This window comes from Asterias amurensis, chromosome 10 (assembly GCF_032118995.1).
Source record: "Asterias amurensis chromosome 10, ASM3211899v1".
Classification (NCBI taxonomy): Eukaryota; Metazoa; Echinodermata; class Asteroidea; order Forcipulatida; family Asteriidae; genus Asterias; species Asterias amurensis.
The window spans coordinates 7,902,017-7,914,174 of NC_092657.1; the positions used below are offsets into that span (position 1 = coordinate 7,902,017).

At 38.9% G+C, this 12,158-nt stretch overlaps 1 protein-coding gene across 1 annotated transcript in view; it reads left to right on the plus strand.

The window, feature by feature from the left end:
- LOC139942502 (1,4-alpha-glucan-branching enzyme-like) overlaps nt 1-12,158 on the plus strand; it is a 41,289-nt gene that overhangs the window by 17,039 nt on the left and 12,092 nt on the right. The window contains exons 5-9 of the mRNA XM_071939315.1: nt 2,009-2,113; nt 6,924-7,014; nt 8,061-8,270; nt 9,658-9,773; nt 11,627-11,754. Of these exons, the coding sequence (XP_071795416.1) occupies nt 2,009-2,113; nt 6,924-7,014; nt 8,061-8,270; nt 9,658-9,773; nt 11,627-11,754 (650 nt within the window). The remainder of the gene's footprint in view (nt 1-2,008; nt 2,114-6,923; nt 7,015-8,060; nt 8,271-9,657; nt 9,774-11,626; nt 11,755-12,158) is intronic.

Consider the following 12,158-nt stretch of genomic DNA (forward strand, 5'->3'; position numbering starts at 1 on the left):
GCACTACACCAAAATTAAACCCCACGGAAGCGTGTTGTTTTCGTCTGATGCTTGCGTAGTCTGGTGCCTGTTTCCCACACGCGCGACTGTGCATGTATTAAGGCAATGAACAAGACATTCTATGGTTGGGACGATTTATACAAGGGTGTTTGTATGAATCGCTCAATCAGTTACATTTTTGTTTCACTTTGTAACCGACAAAAATTATTTTGATTGAAAATAATTTTGTTTAAGGTAAATATATGTATATGAATAATCAAATTTAAATCACGTCATAAATGTTGAACATAGAATCACGGTCAGTTGACTCCCAAACACACCCCTCAAAATATAATGGTATGGTCCCATAGGATGGGCTGTGGGGACGTAACATGGAACCCGCCGCCAGGTTTAGTTGAGAATGATTTTTACATCAAGTACAATCATAGAACAACAGAACATATTTTTTAAATAATGTATTTTATTAAGTTTAAACGACTGATGAAAGAAAACAACAAATATACAGTGGTATCAAATGTTATCACTTAAAACATCACATCCTAGAAGGTCGCCAGCATGTGTGGAATACTCAAGTTTTTAGATCCCTCGCCGTTATGTTTTGTGGCACCGAAAGGTTGGTGACGTAACAAAAATTTGGCGGAAGCCGAGTATGGTACCGAAAATAGAAACAAATCAAACGTCATGATCGCATCAAAACTGCTCAATTCTTAACTAATGTCAGATGTAGTAGTACTGTAGGGGGAATGAATTGAAATATAAAGATTCTTAAAAATTATTTTTAAAAGGTTGTTTTTTACATGTGTATATCCCGTTTTGGACGTAACGCGGGAATCCTCCTCGGAAACCACTCGATACGTCCAGAACGGTAAACAAATTGGGTAGTCAGCATAACAAAATTCAAGTTTGGGAATTTTTTTTTGACGAATTTAAAAAGATCGTCGCTTCAGCAATGAGTTAAAGTAAAAATAAAAATGTAATTTATGAAGAATCATACTTTATTTTTCAACAACAAAACTTGCAAACACTTGTCACAAATTATGACACTTTTTTGCACGGGAAACCACAAAATTACTATTTTTTTACCAAAAATACGGAAACTCGGCGTCATGAAACTAACAGATTAATACACCTTGACATGTTATATTTCTTGTATGGGAAGAAAATGTTAAAACATTTGAACATCTGTGTGTCTTAGAGGTTTGTTATATGGATCTATTCCAGATACTGCGCGCCTTATAAATTTTATGTTATTATTATTATTATGTGGGCTAATATCAAGTGTTCCTCAACTTCATGGAAAGACCCAGAGGCATATAACAGAGGCCGGTCACCGAGCCAAAACCCCTAATGAACGAATAAAGAAATAAGGCCCCTGTAGTGATTGGTAATTAAGGGAAGCAGATAACTGGTTGAACTGGAATTAGTTTAGTTTTAGTTTTATTAGACTTTACACTGGCATAAAAATATACAAATCTATATACAGTATAAAGATAAAAAGAAGCAAAAAAGCTACACAAAATACCAAGCCAATGAGTGGCAAGGAGGGACAGGTGACCAGCACCTCTACAAAGCCATCCTGCCACAAAGAATGTCCCCTAAAACCATAAAACCACCCCACAGTTAAAAACCACCCATCCCTCTTGAAAAAAAAAAAAAGCTTAAAGGCAGGACTGACAACTACAAACGACAACAAGAGCAATGGCAATGTGGCACCCAAAGTGCAAGCTTCATCCGCTGAAAAGTCAAACTAGAGGATTGGAATTAGTTTACTCTTCCCCAGTACAAGGATGTACTTTATCTTCAATGTACTTTACAAAGACCATGTTGTTCAGAACACAAGCCCAGTTTATACTTCCTGTGAATGTGATGCAAAATAAGGCAACGTTTTACGCGTTGTTTTTTCCTGTTGTGCCGCATGGAACTTTGCTTTGCAAGAAGCATTCGCAGGAAGTATGAACCAGGCTTAAATGTACAAGAACGTAACTTCTCTGTGCTTGTTGACCCACAGGTTTGATGATTTATGAGGCCCATATTGGAATTGCGTCTTGGAAGGGAGAGGTGTCAAGCTATGATAACTTCACTGATAATGTACTACCTAGAATCAAGAAACAAGGTTTGCTCAATTGCATTCTATGTTTAACAATTTCATTGTTTCATCTGGTCCTTTAGCTGTACATGTAGCAGGGGTTATGCCAAAATATGGACAAGTGTGTCAACATTTGCTTTAAAGCCAGTGGACACTATTGGTAATTACTCAAAATAATTATTAGCAAAAAACCTAACTTGGTGACGAGTAATGGGGAGAGGTTGATGGTATAAAACATTGTGAGAAACGGGTCCCTCTGAAGTGACATAGTTTTTGAGAAAGAAGTAGTTTTTTTCTAAGAATTTGATTTAGAGACCTCGGATTTAGAATTTGAGGTCTCGAAATCAAGCATCTGAAAGCACACAACTTTGTGTGACAAGGGTGTTTTTTCTTTCATTATTACCTTGCAACTTCGAAGACCGATTGAGCTCAAATTTTCACAGGTTTGTTATTTTATGCATATGTTGAGATACACCAATTGGGTAACTGGTCTTTGACAGTTACCAATAGTGTCCAGTGTCTTTAAATAAATAACTAAACTAGGTTAACGGGGTGCTCGCACTGTTGTAACACATCTATTGAGAGGTAATTAAGGTTTTTCAATAGACTGTACAAGTCCTGTGCGTTTTCACATTTTCAAGACCATTGTGGTCCAAACAATACAGAGTTATTCATGAGTGAGATTTTGTTTCAACTTTATTTTTGTAAAAAACATAGTTTATAACCAAGTTACATGAATGATTATGTTGTTGGGAATGTAAAGTGAGACAAAAATGAAGTTAAATCAAGTTAAACGTATTGTGCTATCATTTCACACTGCCAGACTAGTGGGTTACAATGTATTGTGACATCATTTCACACTGCCAGGCTAGTGGGTTACAATGTATTGTGACATCATTTCACACTGCCAGGCTAGTGGGTTACAATGTATTGTGACATCATTTCACACTGCCAGGCTGTTGGTTACAATGTATTGTGACATCGTTTCACACTGCCAGGCTAGTGGGTTACAATGTATTGTGACATCATTTCACACTGCCAGGCTAGTGGGTTACAATGTATTGTGACATCATTTCACACTGCCAGGCTAGTGGGTTACAATGTATTGTGACATCATTTCACACTGCCAGGCTAGTGGGTTACAATGTATTGTGACATCATTTCACACTGCCAGGCTTGTGGGTTACAATGTATTGTGCTATCATTCCACACTGCCAGGCTAGTGGGTTACACTGTATTGTGACATCATTTCACACTGCCAGGCTAGTGGGTTACAATGTATTGTGACATCATTTCACACTGCCAGGCTAATGGGTTACAATGTATTGTGACATCATTTCACACTGCCAGGCTAATGGGTTACAATGTATTGTGACATCATTTCACACTGCCAGGCTAATGGGTTACAATGTATTGTGACATCATTTCACACTGCCAGGCTAGTGGGTAACAATGTATTGTGACATCATTTCACACTGCCAAGCTAGTGGGTTACAATGTATTGTGACATCATTTCACACTGCCAAGCTAGTGGGTTACAATGTATTGTGACATCATTTCACACTGCCAAGCTAGTGGGTTACAATGTATTGTGACATCATTTCACACTGCCAGGCTAGTGGGTTACAATGTATTGTGCTATCATTTCACACTGCCAGGCTAGTGGGTTACAATGTATTGTGACATCATTTCACACTGCCAGGCTAGTGGGTTACAATGTATTGTGACATCATTTCACACTGCCAGGCTAGTGGGTTACAATGTATTGTGACATCATTTCACACTGCCAAGCTAGTGGGTTACAATGTATTGTGACATCATTTCACACTGCCAGGCTAGTGGGTTACAATGTATTGTGACATCATTTCACACTGCCAGGCTAGTGGGTTACAATGTATTGTGACATCATTTCACACTGCCAAGCTAGTGGGTTACAATGTATTGTGACATCATTTCACACTGCCAAGCTAGTGGGTTACAATGTATTGTGCTATCATTTCACACTGCCAGGCTTGTGGGTTACAATGTATTGTGACATCATTTCACACTGCCAGGCTAGTGGGTTACAATGTATTGTGACATCATTTCACGCTGCCAGGCTTGTGGGTTACAATGTATTGTGACATCATTTCACACTGCCAGGCTAGTGGGTTACAATGTATTGTGCTATCATTTCACACTGCCAGGCTAGTGGGTTACAATGTATTGTGACATCATTTTACACTGCCAGGCTAGTGGGTTACACTGTATTGTGCTATCATTTCACACTGCCAAGCTAGTGGGTTACAATGTATTGTGACATCATTTCACGCTGCCAGGCTAGTGGGTTACAATGTATTGTGACATCATTTCACACTGCCAAGCTAGTGGGTTACAATGTATTGTGACATCATTTCACACTGCCAGGCTAGTGGGTTACAATGTATTGTGCTATCATTTCACACTGCCAGGCTAGTGGGTTACAATGTATTGTGCTATCATTTCACACTGCCAGGCTAGTGGGTTACAATGTATTGTGCTATCATTTCACACTGCCAGGCTAGTGTGTTACAATGTATTGTGACATCATTTCACACTGCCAGGCTAGTGGGTTACAATGTATTGTGCTATCATTTCACACTGCCAAGCTAGTGGGTTACAATGTATTGTGCTATCATTTCACACTGCCAGGCTAGTGGGTTACAATGTATTGTGACATCGTTTCACACTGCCAGGCTTGTGGGTTACAATGTATTGTGACATCATTTCACACTGCCAGGCTAGTGGGTTACAATGTATTGTGCTATCATTTCACACTGCCAGGCTAGTGGGTTACAATGTATTGTGCTATCATTTCACACTGCCAGGCTAGTGGGTTACAATGTATTGTGACATCATTTCACACTGCTAGGCAAGTGGGTTACAATGTATTGTGACATCATTTCACACTGCCAAGCTAGTGGGTTACAATGTATTGTGACATCATTTCACACTGCCAAGCTAGTGGGTTACAATGTATTGTGCTATCATTTCACACTGCCAGGCTTGTGGGTTACAATGTATTGTGACATCATTTCACACTGCCAGGCTAGTGGGTTACAATGTATTGTGACATCATTTCACGCTGCCAGGCTAGTGGGTTACAATGTATTGTGACATCATTTCACACTGCCAGGCTAGTGGGTTACAATGTATTGTGCTATCATTTCACACTGCCAAGCTAGTGGGTTACAATGTATTGTGACATCATTTCACACTGCCAAGCTAGTGTGTTACAATGTATTGTGCTATCATTTCACACTGCCAGGCTAGTGGGTTACAATGTATTGTGCTATCATTTCACACTGCCAGGCTAGTGTGTTACAATGTATTGTGACATCATTTCACACTGCCAGGCTAGTGGGTTACAATGTATTGTGACATCATTTCACACTGCCAGGCTAGTGGGTTACAATGTATTGTGCTATCATTTCACACTGCCAGGCTAGTGGGTTACAATGTATTGTGACATCATTTCACACTGCCAGGCTAGTGGGTTACACTGTATTGTGCTATCATTTCACACTGCCAAGCTAGTGGGTTACAATGTATTGTGACATCATTTCACGCTGCCAGGCTAGTGGGTTACAATGTATTGTGACATCATTTCACACTGCCAAGCTAGTGGGTTACAATGTATTGTGACATCATTTCACACTGCCAGGCTAGTGGGTTACAATGTATTGTGCTATCATTTCACACTGCCAGGCTAGTGGGTTACAATGTATTGTGCTATCATTTCACACTGCCAGGCTAGTGGGTTACAATGTATTGTGCTATCATTTCACACTGCCAGGCTAGTGTGTTACAATGTATTGTGACATCATTTCACACTGCCAGGCTAGTGGGTTACAATGTATTGTGCTATCATTTCACACTGCCAAGCTAGTGGGTTACAATGTATTGTGCTATCATTTCACACTGCCAGGCTAGTGGGTTACAATGTATTGTGACATCATTTCACACTGCCAGGCTAGTGGGTTACAATGTATTGTGACATCATTTCACACTGCCAAGCTAGTGGGTTACAATGTATTGTGACATCATTTCACACTGCCAAGCTAGTGGGTTACAATGTATTTTGTTACACCTCGGTAACAAACTGTGAAGTTTGATTGGTCGAGAACCAATCATGGGACGCGCAACAAAAACGCATATTACATGGCACAACGGGCCGGGTAATATGAAAAGTGATGTACACCGGTGTACATTACCTTGATCGTTCCCGGCGTTGGTCGATTTCCAGCGCTGTGTATGAAACAACTGGAATTCGAGGGAATTGTTTCTCGTTCATCTGCTTATTAAGTAATGGATCGTCGTAATAATGTTTGAAGATGAAAACAGAACTTTGAGAAGAGGAATAACAATTATACAAAGGTGTAACAAAACAATTGTTGCACGCTGTGACTGGGGTCCATGGGTTTTGTACACTCTCAAGGGGAAATGGCCATTTCCCCCCCACGAGTGTACAAAACGCCATGGAACCCGTCACAGCATGCAACAATTGTATAGTGACATCATTTCACACTGCAAGGCTTGTGCACACATTCCCCTTGGATCATGTCCATTATGGTCTGTTATACATGTAAACTAAAAATTTGTTTTGTTATAGCTTTAATGCTGTACTAAACTGCTTTGCATGTTAAAATATTTGTTCTATTTTTATAGTGATATAAGACCACTGTTGCAGCATTTGGTCCTGCACTTTCTGACACACCACATTTGAATTGTTCGTCTTGATTCTTACATGTAAGAATCCATGCAGCAATTGGAATTAAAGAGCTGCACTATCTAATGATGATTTGATGTTTGTTTGTAGGCTATAATGCAGTTCAGCTAATGGCTGTAATGGAGCATGCTTACTACGCCAGCTTTGGCTACCAAGTCACAAGCTTCTATGCAGCATCAAGGTTAGTAGATTCTTATGTACAGTTATATTGCCTCAATTTGCAGGATTTTTGTTTTGAAATGTATTCTTTTATTAACCAAGTAATAAATTACAAAAGACACTGACTGGTTAAATGATTTGTGGTTGAACAAGGGAAACTTTACTATAGTTGGATTTGAACCAATACCCCCAGTTTTAAGTGCGGTGCTCTGCCAAAAGCTATCTATCTTGCCCTATGTTGGTGGTCTCCCTAATCAAAGTTGTCCAATTGAATAAACTTTTAAAACAGAGGTGTTTACACTATAAACGATACAGGTGTTGGAAGAATTGTCACTGCGCATTCAGTGCATGAACTTGACAAAAAACTCATATCTTGCATAAATCATGTCAGTTTGATTCACTAAAAAGTGCATTATTAAAATGGCTTTGTCAAAGTGCCAGTTAACGAGAACTGTAAGATTGAATGCAGTTCTGCCAAACAACTCAACATCTGGCGAATATGGCCAGTATGTACATGTACATTTAAGACTTGCTTGAGACTTGAAAGATGAGATAACTACAGAGACAGACAACCTACCTGGCATGTGTGAGAAGAGGGCAGTGTTCTCGTGCCCCCTGGCATGTGTGAGAAGGGGGGCGGTGTTCCCATGACCCCTGGCATGTGTGAGAAGGGGGCAGTGTTCCCATGACCCCTGGCATGTCTGAGAAAGCAGAATGATTTCTTCTCTGTCTTTCATCCCACATTGTTACTAGAGGAAACCGGTCTTTCTTTGGTCTTTGTACCAGGTTTTTGTACCAGGTATTTTCTCTGATTATAAAACAATATTTTGATTTTGTTTACTGATTATTCAAGGTTTTATGTCAACAACGCTTTGGTGAATGTGCTGCTGTACCATTTCAACAATCCCTTTAAAGTCATGACTTTGAGTTGTGACCCTATAAACTACAGTATCCACAATGCTCACAGTGATTCAGTCCTTGAACTGAGATCCTATTTTGTTGGCACTGATGCAAAGAAGTTTGTCCAATATTAAATCTGAATCCATAAACTGGTTGCTTTTACAATAGTCGCTATGGAAACCCTGAAGCTCTGAAGAGACTTATTGATGAAAGCCATCGACTTGGAGTGGTAGTCTTTCTGGATGTTGTTCATAGTCATGCAGCAAAGAATGTATTGGATGGACTCAACCAATCCGATGGCTCCAACTCCTGTTTCTTCCATGATGGTAGTCGTGGTGATCATTTGCTTTGGGACAGTCGACTCTTCAACTACACCAGGTGAGTTGTGTCTGTATTGTAGTCAGTTCATGCAGTCTGGTTCATCAACAAACCAGTATGTGTGTTGCCTGTAAGGGAGAAAGCCACAATCAAAGAGAAAAGTGTTTCTATTGGCTCTTGAATTTCCACATAGTGCGTAACCATTTGTTTTTCATTAGTCAATTTTGCCCTGCTGTCAGAGCGGTGTTTTAAGTATTGAAAATCACGGAAGAAACTACGTACTTCGTTGGCTGTGATTTATCATTAGTTTAGCGTCAGATTTCTTGCGGAAAAATATCTTAGATACAATAATAATAACTAATAATAAACATTTAATATGAAAGGTTTAAAAAAAAGAAATTCAACATTTTTGTGTCAAGTGTAAATGCTGCAAAATATGTAATGCAAAATTGCGAAATGATCGTTACTTAGTGTTTGCACGCCACCTGGGCTAGCTCTAAATGGAGCCCTGTCAGAATGTTCATGTTGTAGAGCCGCGCCGGCACAAATATGCAAATCATGGTATGAATATGTTGCCAGAATTTATGGAATTTGAATTGCGAATGCGAATTTGATTCTCCATAAAATGTGCATTAAAAATGTTTGTTCTCTAACAATATTTCCATATGTTTAGACTGGAAGCTTACTAACGGTGGGTAGAGAATAAATTTTGTTTTGCCACAAATGTTAATAAAATAGTGTTGAGTGAATCTCTTTATGATTATCCAACCAGTAGTTATGGTTTGAATTAAGGCCACTGAAGGTAGTTGTAATAAAAAGGTTATTGTTGGTGATTTTGAGGGCATCACGGCAATAGAAAAAGGCACTGATGACAAGGGCTTGTAGTGCCGTTAGTAATTTTGAGTCCTGCCATGGTCATTCTTGTTTAGTTTGTACAGAAGATGGCTTTTTACTCTCTGTAAAGGGTAAAAACAAATTTTGGTCAAATACTTTGTGCAAACTTTAAAAAAAAACTTTAAATAGATTTAGTTGTTGCAAATTCCTTAACATACCAAATTGTATAAATGCAATTTCTTTTAAATGGCCTAACATTTTGACCATTGTGGAGTTTTCTCGAAGGCTGAATGAAAACACAACACAGAAACAAGAATAGAAGTAATCAAGTAGACAACAATGAGCAGAGAGAGAGAGAGAGTCAGAAAGCACAGCATAAATCATAAAGTCTTGAAACAATTCCAAGTGCACCAGTTTATGCACACCCAATGTTGATGGTTTGATGGTAAAGGCATCATTCAAACTGGCTATTTGTCCTTGTTTACCAAGGCTTTTAGACTGACTACATGTATGTTTTCATTACTAGTAGTTTCAATTAAAACCCCTATCTTCGCTGTGCCAGAGCTGAAGCAATGTCATGTGATGAATTTGTGTGTTTGTATGTGTTTTTCAGTACAGAGGTTCTTCGTTTTCTTCTTTCCAATTTACGCTGGTGGGTTGAAGAATATGGATTTGATGGGTTTCGATTTGATGGTGTGACATCTATGCTGTATCATCATCATGGGATTGGTAAGAAGAACACATGAATTGAATCTTGAAACTCTTAGACAGATCAAGACTGGGGCAACATTTGAAAAGTTAATGCCAAATTAGTTATGACGGTCATACTAGTTTGGCATCTAAGCTTGGGCGATATCTTGATATAATCGAAAATCGCGATACCATTTCTTAGACGATATCATATCGTCTTGATTTCTTGTTAATCAAATTATGGGCAAATCGTGGTTTTGATATCTTGATGTCTTCCCTAATTGAGACGTCTTGCAACCACGAAGGGCTGTTTAAAAAAATATAAAGTCCCAGAAACAACCGCAAGATTCCACATTTGATCGGAAATACCAGGGTTTCTTTGAAAAAACAAACATCAAAAGACTCTAGCGCCCAGGCGGTCTCCCACAGACACTGCAAAAGTAACACAATGTGTCATTTACCTCCCCTGTGTGGGAGCCTTGTGCGCCGCCTTGCCGCCGAACTGCAGACCACAATGGGATCATATTACACAAACCACAACCAAAGATTATAAAGCGCCGCAAGGCGCAAGATGTGGAACTGAAGCTTTGTCTATTGTTGGAACGTGAAATACGCATGGGCGCCATTTCAGCAAGTGAATGTTTTGTTTCCCCTTGATAGGAAAGGTCACTGTCTGCACTGATCTGCACTGATCTACTGTTGTATCAAAAGAGTTACTTGCTGAAATGGCGTCCAGTGGGATTTCACATTTCAGCCCGAGTTCCGCATCTTGCGCCTACGGCGCTCTATAATCTTTGCCACAACCCATCCACATTCTGTTCTATGAATGAGAGGTCACCCCATGTGCACTATGGATGCTTATTGGTTAGCTACATGTAGAATGAAACGGGCAGGATCTAGCTAAATATGCACACATGTAAGAACAGTCATGTGCAGTAGACACTTTAAAAAGACACTTTGTGAATGTGTAATAGAACTCTATGGTGTAACTGAAAGGCCCATGTGCAACACCATCGGTAGACAGTACACCCCACAGAGCCATACTCCGATTTGTAATTTAAACGAATTATTGAAATTGGGCATCGTAAGATGTCAGATTTCTAATCTTCATAAAGTATTGAAATAGGGCATCGTAAGATGTTATAATTTTTTGTCTAAAATATAAATCGCGACACAATTGAATATCGCGATACTTTTTTGACAATATAATGTGGGGAAATAAAAGCAATATCGTCCAAGCTTAGTATGACCTTAACTTCCAGATTTTTACTCTAGGTCAAAGTTTGCAGAAAGTAATTTTTGGGCTTATCTGTTGAATTGAACATTGAAACTCATCAGACTAAACTCATCAGACATTATGAACCTTAATAAAAAGTGGACACAAATGTTGTCATCAGGTTTTGAATTTACATCAAATCGAATCTTAATATTTGTAAACAAATCATAGCTCTTGAACCACATGTTGGATTTTTACAACCTATACATTATCGGACCGGGTGTTAGAAGGTCAAAACAAAATTTCACAATAAATTTAATCTAAAAAACCACACATTGGTATCACATCAACCGACCGTATCTCACTGACATTTCAATCAAATATTTTCTAGCTGCTCCACAATCAAGTCTTTGACCATTTTGAGATAACAAAAACATACATACATCAAGTCAGCCAGTGTTAAGTGGTTTCTCATAAATTTGTTCATTACCTGAATGGTGTTTTTCTTGTTTCTTAATCATGTTTGTTTGTTAACTTGTTTATTTAGTATTAACAGATCGAAGAAAGTATTTATTCTCACATGAATGAACATGGGGGTATTATATATTTTATGAGCCACCCTTTTATGATACATAATTACAGTAGACATGTTTTGTGTGTGTGTTTGTTATTTCAGGTACTGGTTTCAGTGGTGGTTACCATGAGTACTTTGGTCTGAGCACAGACACTGATGCATTGACTTACTTGACATTGGCTAATGACATGCTTCATACATTCTATCCTGATATCATTACTATTGCAGAGGTAAGCAAACCTACATGTATTTGCATCTCACATTGCTCAGTGTGTTTCTATGCTGTATTTGCATCTCACATTGCTCAGTGTGTTTCTATGCTGTATTTGCATCTCACATTGCTCAGTGTGTTTCTACGCTGTATTTGCATCTCACATTGCTCAGTGTGTTTCTACGCTGTATTTGCATCTCACATTGCTCAGTGTGTTTCTACGCTGTATTTGCATCTCACATTGCTCAGTGTGTTTCTATGCTGTATTTGCATCTCACATTGCTCAGTGTGTTTCTATGCTGTATTTGCATCTCACATTGCTCAATGTGTTTCTATGCTGTATTTGCATCTCACATTGCTCAGTGTGTTTCTATGCTGTATTTGCATCTCACATTGCTCAGTGTGTTTCTATGCTGTATTTGC